The sequence below is a fragment of the Sus scrofa genome, chromosome 2 (genome assembly GCF_000003025.6).
Source record: "Sus scrofa isolate TJ Tabasco breed Duroc chromosome 2, Sscrofa11.1, whole genome shotgun sequence".
NCBI classification, from domain to species: Eukaryota; Metazoa; Chordata; class Mammalia; order Artiodactyla; family Suidae; genus Sus; species Sus scrofa.
The window spans coordinates 26,059,441-26,075,285 of record NC_010444.4 but is presented as its reverse complement, the minus strand read 5'-3'; the positions used below and the strand labels follow the sequence as shown (position 1 = coordinate 26,075,285).

At 38.2% G+C, this 15,845-nt stretch overlaps 1 protein-coding gene and 1 non-coding gene across 2 annotated transcripts in view; both read left to right on the top strand.

The window, feature by feature from the left end:
- Positions 1 to 15,845, top strand: part of PDHX (pyruvate dehydrogenase complex component X) — a 79,942-nt gene that overhangs the window by 19,610 nt on the left and 44,487 nt on the right. The window contains 1 exon segment of the mRNA XM_003122869.4: positions 14,482 to 14,582. Within this exon segment, the coding sequence (XP_003122917.2) occupies positions 14,482 to 14,582 (101 nt within the window).
- Positions 8,874 to 8,952, top strand: MIR1343 (microRNA 1343). The gene has a single exon (NR_038611.1). It is a non-coding gene; the product is annotated as a microRNA 1343 (primary transcript).

Below are 15,845 nucleotides of genomic sequence, written 5' to 3'. Positions count from 1 at the left end.
CCAGTTTCTTCAACAAATAAATTTGGGGAGGTGGGAGAGGAAGGAGGTAAGGGAACTGTAGCTTAAAGGAAATTTAAAAGACCAGTTCCAATGTAGTGACCTTATTTTGTTTATGATTCAAGCAAATACAACCATTTAGGGATATTTGAAAATTATATGTTTAATGAGGTTAAGGGATTAATAATTCTAGAAGTTTAATGATACCATGGTTATAATTTAAAAAATCTCATCTGTAAGAGATATGAGTTGAAATACCTAATGTATGAAGTGATAGTATGTCTGGCATTAACTTCAAAATACCTCTGGTGGGAGGATAAGAGTATAACTTCATGAGCCAGTTGACAGTTGTACAAATTGGATAACATGTGGCTTCATTAATGTTCCTCACAGCTTTTGTATATATTTGAAATTTTTGTACATATACATATATGTATATATATATATTTTTAAAGTTGTACGATCAGTAGCCTTTGGGATATAACATGGAGTGAGAAACTACTCTTTCCTCGGCTTCTTATAAGCTCCAGTGAAATTTGAATCTTGCTGTTGTTAAGAGAATATTTGCTACAGTATTACCTATAAAGCCATATTAATCTATTGTTTATAGCAACCATTTTGCCAGCTTTTTAAAAATACATTTTTTATTGCAGTAACATTGGTTTATGACATTATGTTTCATGTGTATAACCTTGTATTGCTACTTTTGATTTACTGCAGTATGCTCACCACCAAAAACTTAGTTTCCATCTGTCACCATACAGCTGATCCTCTTTACTCATGTTGCCCTCCCCCCTTCCCTTGCCTCCTTCCCTTCTGATGGCTGCTCTGTTCTCTGCTGTAGCTACATGTTTGTTTTGGGTTTTTTTTTTTGTTCATTTATTTTGTTTTGTTTGTTATAGTCTACATATGAGTGAAATCATTATTTCGCTTATTATAATACCTTCAAAGTCCATTTATGTTGTTGCAAATAAGAAATTTTCATCCTTTTTATGGCTGAGTAGTATTCCATTATACATGCGTATATCTGACATCTTTATCGATTTATTCATTGATGGGCAATTAGGTTGTTTCCATACCTTGGCTATTATAATTATTTTGCCAGACTTTAGTGTAGTGCTTAAAAAATAAGACTAAGCATATGAGGGCCAAAGAGATAAGGATGCTGCAGTGCTTGTGGTATAGAAAGACAGAGGAAAAATTAATGTGAAGGAGAAGAGACTTTTTATTTTTTCTTTTATATTTTTTCATATTTATATATTATATATATAATTTTTCTTGCAGCTGCTTTCTTTTCCCTTTCCCTTCCTCTTGTTACTACCACATGTGTTGGTAGAGTAACGCCCCCCCCAACCAGGTGTTAACTCCTGGTGGCTTCTTTTAGCTCTCCTTGTAGCCATCTTTTGCTATGATTTCATTCTGCAACATGTCCAACTTTTGTGGAGGAAAGAAATGAATCTTCTGTCTCTGTGTTTGGTAGAGAGATATATGGAGAAATTGACTAGATGAGTTGCCCATGGCTGTTATTATGCTTCCTTTAGCTTAAGAAATGGCAAATTAAAAAAAAAAAAAGAAAAGAAATGGTAAATCAAGTGTTAAAAATGGCAAGAGCAGAGGGAAGAATGACTTAAGAATGAAGGACATGCCCTGGGAGGACTTGCCTGATTCCAGAGGCTAGCCCTGGCAAGGGCTTCTGGGGTCTCTTTATGTGATCCAGTGGGCATGGAGGTCATCCAGGCAAATGTTGGTATTGAGTGGTCCAGCCTAATGCTTATAAAATTGCATAGAGAGTTTAGGTGGTGGAGTTCAGCGTTCGGCAGCGTTATGCTGTGATTCCAGCGTTATGCTGTGATTCCATTCATGGCAGTGAGGATAAGTATGGGGATTGGGATGAAGGCTGCAAATCTTTACTTCAGAACCCTAGCCAGATGTGCTTGGGAGTTTGGGGAAAGGCCCCAGTTCCTTGAGAGGGCAGCTGGGGTGCTAGGAAAGGCAACAAGACAGATTGCAGAAGGGGCCTCATGGCGGAGCTGGGGACTGTGGATTGGGCCAGTGGGGAGGTTGGGAGGCATGGTACAGTCAGGCTGTCCAGATGGGCATGACTGGTCCTTGTTAGGCTACATACCGCATCGGATTGGAAGCATTACTTCTGTCCCTTAGTCATGAGTGTTTCTGAGTTTTAATATGTTTCCTTTTCTTGTTGTGACTAGCATAGTAATTAGAACAGACCTGGCAGCACTCTTAAGTGGTTGAATTAGTAAATATACTGGTAGAGTGGAGAGTAAGCTGAGAGCAGGAAATGTGACAGGCATCTGAGAAGACTTTGCAGATGAAGAACTATTTGAGCTGGTCCTTAGAAAATACATAGCCTTTTTTAGAAAATGAGAAAGTGGGACATTCAAGTTATGTAAAGTCTTGGAAGCAAGATGTCTGTGAGGGTCCTTATCCTAAAGCCAAGATATATCCACACTCATAGTTATTTGTGGGAAGTGGTTTCTATGTGCTTTTTTTTTTTTTTTTGCTTTTTAGGGCCGCACCCATGGCATATGGAATTTCCCAGGCTAGGAGTCGAATTGGAGCTGCAGCTGCCAGCCAGTGCCACAGCCACAGCAACACCAAATCCGAGCCAAATCTGCGACCTACACCACCGCTCATGGCAACGCCGGATCCTTAACCCGCTGAGTGAGGTTAAGGTATCAAACATGCAACCTCATGGTCCCAAGTCGGATTCGTTTCCGCTGCACCGTGACGGGAACTCCTCTACATGCATTCTTGAGTGCTGTTAGTAGCCTTGTACTGAATCAAACAGGCCCTAAGAGCATGCCAGTATCAAGAGCTAACTATAGATAATTTAAGTAGTTCGCTTTACCTGCTCACATTTGAAAAATCAGTCCTGAGGACTTCTTGTCAGCATAACCATCTAAACAGATGTGATCAGGGTTCTGCTCACTACAGATAGAAATTTTTTTTTTTTTTTGGTCTTTTGTCTGTTGTTGTTGTTGTTGCTATTTCTTGGGCCGCTCCCGCGGCATATGGAGGTTCCCAGGCTAGGGGTTGAATCGGAGCTGTAGCCACCGGCCTACGCCAGAGCCACAGAAACGCAGGATCCGAGCCGCGTCTGCAACCTACACCACAGTTCACAGCAACGCCGGATCCTTAACGCACTGAGCAAGGGCAGGGACCGAACCCGCAACCTCATGGTTCCTAGTCGGATTCGTTAACCACTGCGCCACAACGGGAACTCCCGGATAGAAAATTTTTAAGACATTTTTCAAATTTAAGTTGAACGTAATACAACAAGAAGGAATCACCAAGTGTCAGCAATACCAGAATGTCACTTGAGTGGGAGTTGACCACATGCCCCCCCGGGGCCTGAGCCGGAAGGGTGGATAACTGAGACTGGGAAATGGGTTTGGGGGGAGGAGAGGACATCAAGAATTTAGGTCCAGGTTTGGATGTGGTCAAGTTCGAAATGCTTATTAGATATTTAAGGGAAGTTGTTCAGTAGTCGGTTGATTATAGGAATTGAAGTTCAGCAGTGAGGTCTGACTTAGAAATAGGAATTTGAGAGTCATCTGCATATGGATGGAATTTAATGCCATATGCTAACAGATAGGTATATTTGTTTGACTTGGGATCTAGATGGGTCAAAAATGCCTACTTCCTTGAAAATGTTCTCTCATGGGCCTCTCCTCATGAGACTTTGGAATTCAAATTTCTAGTATTTGTCTTTGTATTCTACCCACAGGTAGAGGTAAAGTGGTCCTGGGCTGATGGTCTTGCTGGGTCATTTGGCAGAAGCCATGATTCTGGAAGGACACAGCCTCTAATCCAAGCCACACAAGATTCCCAGATAAAGTCCCATTTACCACGAATTCATGATTCTAAATTTAGTAGTACACACGGAAGATGTCATTTAGGAACAAAAGTAATTAGGCATAACGAGCAGCAGGATTAGACCTTCAAGAACTTCACTTAATTCCAATTAATAGATATGTAAAAATGTATATTTGAAATGACAAAACATATAAGAGAAGGAATTGAAAATATGAAAAAAGAAAAACACTATCCAAAAATCCAGACAAATTTGAAAAGGACAGATAGAACTTCTAGGAATGAAAAATATTGTCTCTAAAATTAGGAAATGAAAAACTCAAGCTTGGTTTAAAGTGTGATTAAAAATGGCAGAGAATTTTCTAGAATTTGAGAAAGACGTATGTTGTATAAATGAAAGAGTCAGAACTTCATTTAGGAAGCATTTTGAGCAACCAGCTCTGCATGGCTGCTGCCATCTTTTACAATAATTATCAGTATCTAAGAAAGTTTCACCTTTATAAATAATGCAGTCAAGTGGAATCTATTTTTAAGGGTTTTTTTCCTGATGGATTACAGAGCTTTGGTTATTTCCATATTCAGTATGACTGAGTGTTGGTGTCATTAAATAATGATTCAGTGACAGAACAGCCTTTTACAGTCATTATAAAAAGATTAAATTTCTTCACACTGAGAACTGATAGCAGGTAGGTAAGAAGGTAAGAGGATTCTTTGGACCACATTTATCTCTTAGACTCCTGGCTCACAGGCAGACTGATGCATTACTTACACCCACTAGAATGTGGCACGTATGAGAAAGAGCCAGTTGACAAATGGTTTCATTATTCTGTTCTTTTTCCTTTTGATTACATGTGCTATTTTCATATCAGACAAGCCAGGATGTGCTTTCAGCCCCCAGAACCCATTTCTCTGAAGGTTGCATTTGAAATTCTATAATCTACCAACTGAGGAGACATGTTTCTTTACCAGTACACATAAATAATTGAGAGCAGTCTTAATCCTTGGTTCTCCATGATTCTCTGGCTTCTTTTTGAAGTTCATCACCTTTGTGATTTGTGATTTTTTTTTTTTTGAGTATAATTTACTTCATTTCTTTAACATTTATTATTGTACGCCTGGGTATGACTTTATAATAATCTAAGTATGTTTGGTGCTTTATACATTTACGGTAACTTGGTTCAGTCATTATGTATGTAAAACATTTATATTCTTCAAGAAAACTTTATATACCTTTTTTTCTTAATAACTATGATATTTAAAAAAAAAATTTTTTTTTTTTTGGTCTTTTTGTCTTTTCTAGGGCCCCACCCAAAGCACATGGAGTTTCCCAGGCCAGGGTCTAATCAGAGCTTTAGCTGCCAGCCTATGCCACAGCCACGGCAAGTCCAGATCCAAGCCACATCTGCACCTACACCACAACTCACGGCAACGCCGGATTCTTAACCCTCTGAGTGAGGCCAGGGATTGAACCCACAACCTCATGGTTCCTAGTCGGATTCGCTAACTGCTGAGCCACGACAGAAACTCCTATTTAAAAAATTTTATCTTGAGATCTTTATTATATGGTCACTGTTATTTAAAACAATAAGTTTAGACTTGCAAACATTAAGCAAATTGAAGTTTTTTTATGAAAAAGAAATGGCAAAAAGACAAAAAAAGTTAGCCAATTACAAATCTAATTTGTTTTTAAACTAAGGCTAATTATCTGATAAGCTTTAGTCTATAGCAGTTTGGTCTTACAAAACTAAGGTTTCTTGAAAATCTGAGACTCTGGTCACAACTATTGTGTGTGTGTGTGTGTTTTAAGCAAGGTGGTAAGAGTGCAATGAAAAGAACTCTGGCTTAGGTTTGTCTTTTAGGGTTCACACTCTGTCATGAAATATCTGGGAGTGACGAGATCTAAGATGTGTCTTTGGCTTTAGAATTATATGATAGATAACTCAGCTTCCCGCTGTTGGGTTTTTTTTTTTTTTTTCCCTAGTGATACCAGTAAGCTTTGTTTTCTTCAAATACAGTCTTGCAAAAGAATGTCTCCAATGTAGAGTCTGATAAACAGGTTGACCATTTGTTAGTCACCTAGTTTTTACCTATATACCAAGTTTTGCCTATATCAAGTATTTTAATTTTTACAATTCTGTATGGTACTTATTTCCAAATGATACAGATGATGAAACTGAGAGAGGTGGTATCATTGGCCAAGATCATGCAGCAAGTCATTCATTGCTGAGTTTTGAGCACAGATTTGTTCATTTATTAACTATTTACTGAATAACCACTATATGAGAGTCGTTTTGCCCCCCCGCAGAATCTCCTGTTCCTTTTCAAAGTCATGGTGTTGATTCACAACCTCCTCTCCTGATCGGTCCTGTACATGGAGAGGAGAGAGAGAAGGAAGAAAGAGGCACACCACTGCAGACTGGTACTCTGATGTGGGGCTTGCTTCCAGCGGGCACAGGACAAGGAGATCTCCACACCACCCACCAGAATCTTACAAGTATACAGAGGCCTTAGCTGGGCTCAATCATGTACACTGTCCAGATGGTCTCAGCGCCACAGTATTATGGCAAGGCTGTGTCCTTGGGCACCTTCTGACACTGGGAATGCAAGCGGAATGCACATTCCAAGGACGGGGAGGGGGTGAGGGCCCTCCGATTGCTGTTGTACAGCTCCAGTGGTCACATCCTCTTGATAACATCTCTCATCATAAGGAAATAGTGTACAAAACTCTCGTATTGGGTGATCCCATGAATGTGACAGAAAAGTAGTCTTATAATGAATATTAGACTATTTAATTTCAGTCTGAGGATTGAGTAAAGAATATGTGTCATTAAATTAGTTGAGAAAACAGTTCAGAGGTGCTAGGTACCATGTACAATTTCAAAATCTCTTGGAAGGTTTAATTAAAGTGAGTATAGTTTAGTTTTTCATCAGTTGAAAGATTCACACTGTTAAAATAACAAAGAAGAAAATATTCTTGTTCCCCCCTTTTGTGAGAGAATATTTGAGGGTCTGTAAAAACATTGTTTTCTTTCGTGAGATATTTAAGCACGTATCCAGAAGTGCTGGAACCAAACTAGGCTGAGAGACTTATGTCAAGTACTTGGCTACATGTTGTAAGGAACAAACACAGAACTTGCTTCACCAGTGCTGTAGCTGCTGCTCTCAGTATGTTTTCCCTCAGAGGCTGTCATTTTACGTGGCCATTCCTTCTGTCATGTGACTGGGAGTTTTGAATATTTCAAATAATTTTTGTGTAAATCTTGGACTGTGTCTAATATAATAATGTGTAAAATTCAGAAGTAAAACCGCCTTGAAGAAGTTTATCACTGTGTGACTTGTGATCACCAGTGCTACTAGAGTGTTAAATGGGTCTCTGGCTCCTAATGTAGATGAGGCTTTGACTTCTTTCTGGGGATTTGTTTACATTTTTGGGGTGTGAAAATGGAAAATTTCTCATATTATGAATTTCTCAAATAACTTGAGTGTATTCTCCATATACTGTTTTCACAGCTTTTGGGGTATAATTTACACACTGTAACAGTCACCAATTTTAAGTGCATAATACAGTGGTTTTTAGTGAATGTATAGAGTTGTACAGTCATCTCCAATATCCATTTTGAGAACATTTCTATCACCCCCCCCCCAAAGACCTCTAGTGCTTGATTGCCGTCGCTTCTTTCTCCTATCCCTGCCTTCATCTGCTTTTTGACTCTCAAATTTTGCCCTTTCTGGGCATTTCATGTAAATAGAAACATGTAATATGACGTCTTTTCTGACTAGCTTCTTTGATTTAGCATGACTTGGCAGTTCATCCACATTGTAGCATGTATCGGCAGTTCTTTCCTTTTATTGCTGGATAGCATTCCATCATTATGCTTTTTTACACTTATTAATATTTCTGTTATGTCAGAACTACAGAATTGGTGAGTAAATTGTAGATTACAGTATTATTCCATAGACCTTTCTGTGGCTTTTGGAAATGTTCTATCTGCACGGTCTAATAGAGTAACCGCCACCCACCCACATGTTGAGTACTTGAAATGGGCCATGCAGGGACATGTGAGAGCCAGAAGAATGTAAGGGAGGTTAACTTTGTCCAGCAGTTTCCTTCTCAAACTACCACTCATGCCTTCAACCCTCAGAGCAGGACTTCAGATAGGCGAGGAGCCAGGTTACCTGGGTTCTTGGGCCATGCAAGTAATATCTTCGTGTGAGATGAAGTGAAAAGAGTTGGCAAACACTCACTAGGGACCTCCTCCATCCTCCATGCTGCCACAGGCACTGACTGGATGGGATTGGCTTGTTTGTACTCTTCCCCAGTCAGACTAGGGACTTCTTTTTTTTTTTTTTTTTTTCTTTTTGCTATTTCTTGGGCTGCTCCCGAGGCATATGGAGGTTCCCAGGCTAGGGGTCGAATCGGAGCTGTAGACGCTGGCCTACGCCAGAGCCACAGCAACGAGGGATCTGAGCCACGTCTGCAACCCACACCACAGCTCATGGCAACACCGGATCCTTAACCCACTGAGCAAGGGCAGGGACCGAACCCGCAACCTCATGGTTCCTAGTCGGATTCGTTAACCACTGCGCCACGATGGTAACTCCCAGACTAGGGACTTCTTGAAGCAGGTCTGTCTTATTACTATTTTTACCTTAGGATCTTGCACTGCGTCATTCCCATAGGGGCAGCGAGTAAATATTTGTTGCGTGAATGAAATATTTTTGTCTGTAATCATGCTTGTCATTATGGTTCAACTTAGTGCTAAGAAGAGGTTTTTTGTTTGTTTGTTTTTTAATATGCACCTAAGTGTGACTCTCCCCCACCACGACCACCACACACACCCCTTTTAAATACCTTTTGTCAGAACGGAACTATTTTGTGAAAGTCATGGGATGTGTTTAGTTAATAAACATCACCATTAACTGTGTTTATCAAGACTATTCTTCATCCCGAGAATTGAAAAGAGCAAGGGAAGCCTCTGTCCGTCAGTCCTCAGCCCTGGCAGCCGCCCATCTGGACAAAGAACAGGATGATGATGATGCTGGCTTCGGTGCTGGGGAGCGGCCCCCGGGCGGGCCTCTGCTCTGGCCCCTCCTGGGGCCCGCACTCTCGCTCCGGGTCCGCTCCGCCTCGGCTGCTGACCCGCACCACGGGGAGATGGCACAGGGACACGCGGGAACACGGCAAGGCTGCCATCTCCTTCTCCAGCCAGTCAGCCATCAACGTGGCAGCTGAGGAGCCGTCTGTCACCTCACGCCAGCTGTGATGCTGTGTTCTAGCTTCTCAGTCTTGTCTTCCAGACTGAACTTGCGATGAGCGGAACCATATTGTATTGTTGTGTTTATACCTAGTGCCTACTTATACATGCTTTATACACTAGTGTTGTTGAGTGATCTGCCTGAACTGATAGAGGAGGGAGCAGGGAGCTAGAATGAGTCTGTTCTTGATGATTATTAATAACATACGAAACTTTTTCACCTAAAGATGTTGCTAAGTGTTCCTTGAAGAGGTATGTGAAGAGTTACCATTTCTAGTTGCATGGTTTTTTGTTTTGTTTTTTTTTAATAGTTGCACATACACAACCCCTAGAGTCAGAGAGATTAAGTAACTTTGTCAAGATTACTAGTGTCAGAGCTTGGAATTTTTTGGGTGAGGGGCTGGGGATTCCAACTTTTTTATTTTTCACCTTTTACATAAAACAAGTTAGGAGAAATAATACTGGATTAAAACTGCAAAAGAAGTTAATTGGTAGAACAGATACACACAAAAAATCCAGATAAGACAAGCTTATTTACAATGAGGAAATGTAAATTAAGGTAGTGTACCTTAATTTACCTTAATGTAAATTAAGGTAGTTTGTAGTTTTCATATGAAACATTAAAAAAGAAAAGTCAAAAGCTACATGGGTGCCACTGTTTACAGCAACATCGAAGAGGAGAAAACAACATTTATTTAGGGACAGATATACCACAATGCCCAGATTTTCCAGCATCAGTGCAATAAATTTACAAACTGTCTGAGTTGCAAGAGTTCCTTGTAACTCCTGTGCCAGCAGCTTTTCTGAATCACAGCACTAAATTGTTGATCAAGGCTGAAGCTGATTGTATTTGGAATCTTCATGGCTCACTATTTATCTCAAAGTTTTTCTTTGGCATTCACATTATATTTAGTAATGTGCCTTATAAAATGATACAATGTGGGTTTTGTTTGTTTGTTTGTTTGTTTTTTCTTTACAGGACTGCCTGTGAGGCATATGGAAGTTCCAGGCTAGGGGTTGAATCAGAGCTGCAGCAGCTGGCCTACACCACCGCCACAGCAACATGGGATCCAAGCTGTGTCTGCAACCTACACCACAGCTCACAGCAACACTGGATCCTTCATCCACTGAGCGAGGCCAGGGATCAAATCCCCGTCCTCATGGATTCTAGTTGAGCTCATTACCACTGAGCCACAATGGGAACTTCCAATAATACAGTGTTTTAAACCTTGCTGTGATTCTTGGGGGTAGTACACAGCATGGTAGATGTTTTTTTGTGTTTCTTTACATTGTCTCTCGCTCTCAGCATTCTAATATAGCTAATATAGATGTTTATATTATGTGAATAGGTATGTAATTAAATCAAAATAAAAAGGAAACAGAATACCTAAGTTTTTAAATGTTAGAAGCATGCTACAAATTAAATGTTAGAACTGAAAGATGCATAAAGGACAGTTTGATATATACCTTATGAGGAAATGATGAGTTGCGATATTATTACAGTTATTTTCTGAGGCACGAGCTGGAGTCCTGGGGAATGAGGTAGAATGTAAAACACATAAGGTTTGTTCTGTTCCTATTGTGAAGAAGCTCATAGTTTGGTAAACAGAGGAAAATCAATTTTTGCAAAAGTAAGTGATGGTAGTAACATTTCATCATGTAATTTGTGATTCATTTCAAATTAAAACTACTATAGGCATTCAGGAATGGGAACAAAATCATCTAGGTGACCTACGAGGGAGAATTTTTGAGTGGTTCTCAAAGGGTGTTTGGAATTTAAAATAATCACAAATGATAAAGCATTATTATTTTTCTATGACCAGAATTTCTTTTCTAGGTCTTAGAAGAAGTATTTAATTGCTAGTTTGCCTGACTCAATTGCTTTTTCCATGGTGGTAGCAGAAACATTAGGGTGTAATTCCTTTCCTTTTGAAATACAATCTATCTTAACTACTCTAAAAAGTCTGTCATGTAAAGAAGTAATGTAAGATTGTATAATTTGGCACTGTAGCTTTCTCTGTATGACAGAGAAGTTTCCTTTTGGGGTTTGATTCCTGTGTACCTCATCAGCCTAATCTCTCATCACTTCTCTCAGGTAATATTAGCCAGATCCTCCTAAGTTTCCCGTTCCCTTTTGCCTGGAGAGTATGTTGTGCCTTCTGCCTGGATCACTTGCCCCTTTGCTTAATTGTCTCGTCTTTTTAGGCTCAGATTAGATATCTTTTTTTTTTTTTTTTTAAAGACACCTTCTGTAACCTTCTAAAAACTGTATTAGATGCTCCTCCTAAAGGTTCCCATAGCATGTAATTTCCAATTAATTGTTACAAGATAGTAAGGAAGTTTCTTGAGTTCAGAACTCTTTAACCTTTTTTTCTTCCACTGCTGTATCCTCTCAGTGCCCTAATACATTGTCAATAAATATTGGTTGAATAGGAAAATCTCTTTGGGTTAGACCAAGCACCTTTTAGGTTGTTGGTAAATATCTAACAGATAAGTTTATTTGGTTAAAATAGTTTATATTGGTGGTTCTGAGCTATTTTAACTGAGATATAACTATATGAAATTCTTGGTATGCAGTGAAGTAGTTTCAGTACAGTGAACTTTTAGAGTGTATTTGTTATCTCAATGTTTTAGATTTTTCTTCATATTCTCCTATTGAGTGTATCTATTCCTATTGCTGTACCAGCTATTTTTGCTGTGTGTGTGAGAGGGTGTGTTTATATTCTTCATATTTTTCTATCTCTTATTTTTTGTTCTGCTTTTGTTTTAGGTCTGTCTCTTGTAAGCAGCATTTACCCAGATTTTATTTATTTTTTGTTCATTTTGATAGTCTCTTGCTTTTTAGTAGGCAGTTTCAATCCATTTATATTTATTGTAATTACCGATATGTTTGGATGGATTTATTTCTACCATTTTTTGGTTTTTCTGCTTTTATCCTTTGCTTTTTTCTCTTCATGTGTCTGCCTTCAATGTATAATAGTTTTTCTTATTTCCTGTATTTTCTACTTTCATGAATTCTGTAGGTTATGTTTCCATTTTTAGTGTACACTAGTATGTTTTTAGGACACATATTTATATTTTGCCAGTAGAGTCTAGAGTTACGTAGTATTTTTTTCCTCCTATCATATCAAAGTTCTTAGCATGTTTTATCACCTAAAAATTTCCTTATTCATCTTATTTTTATAGCATTTGGGTTATAAACTTTTATAACCCCTCTGAAATTAACATTTAAATGATTAATAGTTAATACTTTACCAATTTCTGTGGTAACTTGTTTTTGTAGCCCATGGGTCCCCCTTTGTGTCCGTTTTTCCTTTTGAACTGCATTTTTGTAAGAGCTCATAAATAAGTGGTAAATTTTCTTAGCCTTTATATGTCTAAAGAATACTTTTCCTTCATCCTTGAATGATGGTTTGGCTGCATATAAAATTCTAGACAGTTATTTTTCCTCAGCTTTTTGAAGATATTACTCCGTTGTCTTCTGACCTCTATTGCAGCTGCTGAGAAGTGTGCTCTCAGTCTGTCATTCCATTGAGGTAATCTATTTTTTTTTCCCTCTGATAGCTTCTAAGATTGTGTTTCTGTTGTTGATAGCATGTAATTTCTATACAGTGTACCTATAATGTGGAGTCATGTTTATACCATCTAACACTCTTTTCTTCTGTTTAATTTTCTTAATCAAGGTATTATCTGCAGAAAGTATAAGCTCAATTAATTTTTACACACACACTTATCCAGGTTACCACCACCAAGTTAAGATACAGGATATTTCCAGAAGTTTCAGGGCTCACTTGGACCCCCTCCTAATCAATACACCGTAGATAAACTCATTCAGTACTCTTTCATTTTGAAGATATATCTCTGTTCAGTTCTGGGAAATTCTCAGCAGTTATCTCTTCATTTATTGCTTCTCCGCTATTCTCCCCCATTTCTTCTTAGTCAAATACTGCAGCTTCAATTTATGTCCCTTAACTGCTCTTTCTGTTTTCTTTTTGTGGGCCCATATTAAGTTCCAGGCAGTTCACTGAAGCCACCTTTAATTTACTCATCCATTCTTTCACTATGTCCAGTGTAGAATATTTGCCATTAATTGTTTCTTTTTTTTTTTTTCCCATTCATTATATTTTCCATTTCCAAGATTTCTAATTAGTTTTTTTCTTTCAACCTGATAGGGTTGCATTTCTGTACATCATTTTTTTTAATCTCTCATTCTTGTGATAGATCTTATACCTTCATTTCTTTTTCTTAACATCTTTAAGATACTTATTTTTAAATCTTTGATGAGTTGCACTAAATGGATTGTATCCAAATGAATTTCTATGCCAGTAACTGATGTCTATGGTTTTCTTTCTTAGCATTAAATTTATTCATGTTTTGGAACTTTGTTTTGCAATTTACTTTTGAGTGAATGTTTTTGTTTTAGTTTTAATGTCTTCCCACCTGTGCCCTGAGTCTCTTTATTCCCACCCCTCAACCTAAGGATTTTGCTATTGGTGTTAGGGATATTGACAGATGCAGTAATGAAACCAGAAGGTAGTTTAGCTCCATTCCTGGAATTGAAGTAGTGTTTTTGTTCCTTACCTTCTTAGATCAGCTGGAATGACTTCAAGCCATAGTTCTAGTTAAAGGTTTTGGTTGCTAGTTTTACCAGCCTCCTGATATGGGTAGAGGAAACCTGATCCAGCTCTAGCTTTAAGCAGAGAATCAATTTGAGTCCCCGCTTCAGCAGGCCACTTTTAGTTCCCTGTGGTCCAAAGGAAACCACTGAACTTCACCCTTCCTCTCCACAAGCTGCTTCTAGACCCAAAAACCAGCAAGTCCGGTCCTGCTCAGCATTTTTGAATACTTGTACTGTTTCTGTTGCACAGAAATGCTACTTATTTTACCTTAGCTGTGTCTTTGATTTTCTCTTTATGCTTAATGTTTTTATTCATTTATGCTCTGTGGTGCCAACAGGGTTTCTGAACTCACATTTTTAGCTGAGAAGTGGGATTAAGTGTAAAACTGTTTTCTTAAGGAATAAGAGTCAAAATATATTAAAAGACAGAATGTGAGGTGTGGAATTGGTTTGTTCAGAGGAAGATACATGTAATTCCTTGCTGTTGTCTAGAAAAGGTGATTTCTTTTTGCTCAGTAATCTCTGTAATAACTTTGTTATAACAAATAATAATTTATGTCCATAATAGAGCTTTTGAAAAATACAGCAAACCTAGATACATACATGTAGAGAAATACGCATACAACATGAGAATTATTTGTAGTTCCAGAGCCCAGAAATACCTACTGAATATTTTGGTATTTATTGTGTTTTACACACTTTACACACACCACCTCTCAGAACTAATACTCATATTAAAAAAAAAAAAAACAAAACAAACCCAGTCTTGTTTTGTAGGTGAAGCTGTGAGTGCTGGAGATGCCTTGTGTGAAATAGAGACTGACAAAGCTGTGGTTACCTTAGATGCAAGTGATGATGGCATCTTGGCCAAAATAGTGGTAAGTTTTTATTTTGATTGTCTTCAACAGAATGAAGATTCCTTAAATGTAAAGTTCCTTGAAATTGAGTTACCTATTATTTTTACCTCTCTGTTTATTGTGTGTTACCTCTGCGTAATACATTTTAAATTCAGCTATTTCAAATATTTTAGTGTTAAGGTCTGAAAGTAGCCAGTGCTGATCAACCGGCATAGAACTGTTTCAACAGTGACAAAGATACCCCGTGTTCTGGAGTGGAAAATGAGAAGCATTCTCACTGAAGGATGAGAAAAGTCTATTTGAGGTGGAATATGAAGACAAAGAAAGCAGTTGGTTAAAGCTTAGGGCTAGCAGTTTCCAAGCTTGTAGTTGGTAAAAATTTTAAAAAGGAATATCTTATGCATCATATGAGAATGAGAAATCCTGTCTTCACCGATTCCTAGGACTCCCAGACCTGGGAAGTGTGTAAGTGACTGCTCAGCTCCTTTCTCTGGACAAGACTATTTGAAGTGTTCCTCTGCAGAGTCTGGCCTGTGGGCTTCATAACCATTCTCTGCCCTGGTCCATTTCTTACTTGTTCTTACAGTTTTACTCATCCATTACATTTTTATAATTATTTAAAATATGATAATATAAGAAGATATGTATATAGAATATTTCACATACTTGAATATAGTTGACAGTCTTGTCTTTTGATAGCGTATTTTCTAAATTTTCTGTAACAGGCATGTTATTTTTAAATGGAATATTAGAATTTATGTGAAAAGTGAGTAGAATAAGATGCTTAAAGCCTGTTTAAGGTTACATGGTATACTCATTGCTGGAAGAAGTTTGTTTCTTAATTTCTAGGACATTTAAAAAATAGTACGGTATAGCCGCTAAGATTGTAGGCTCTAGATTCACACGGCTGACCGATTCATATAGCAAATTCTGTAACCTTCATAATGAAGTGGAGATATAATATACCAAGGTCATGGGGTAGTAGTGGAGATTAAGATAAGTGTATACACTCATCCCCAAACCTATCACCTTCCAAGTGTTAGTAAATATCACTGTTCCTGTTGTTGTTGTTATTATGACACAGTTATTCATTCAGTCTTGGTGACCATGAGTCCCCATTTCAGTCTTTGTATTTGTCTAATAAGTTGTGTTGGTTGTGACTAGACAGTAAACAACCATTCGTGCCTCTGTAGTTTGATTTTTACAGATAAGCTGCACATCGATTATCAGTTCTTTCTCTTGATGTAGTGGTTTTTATTCTGAGCCCCAGCTCACCTCTGCTTT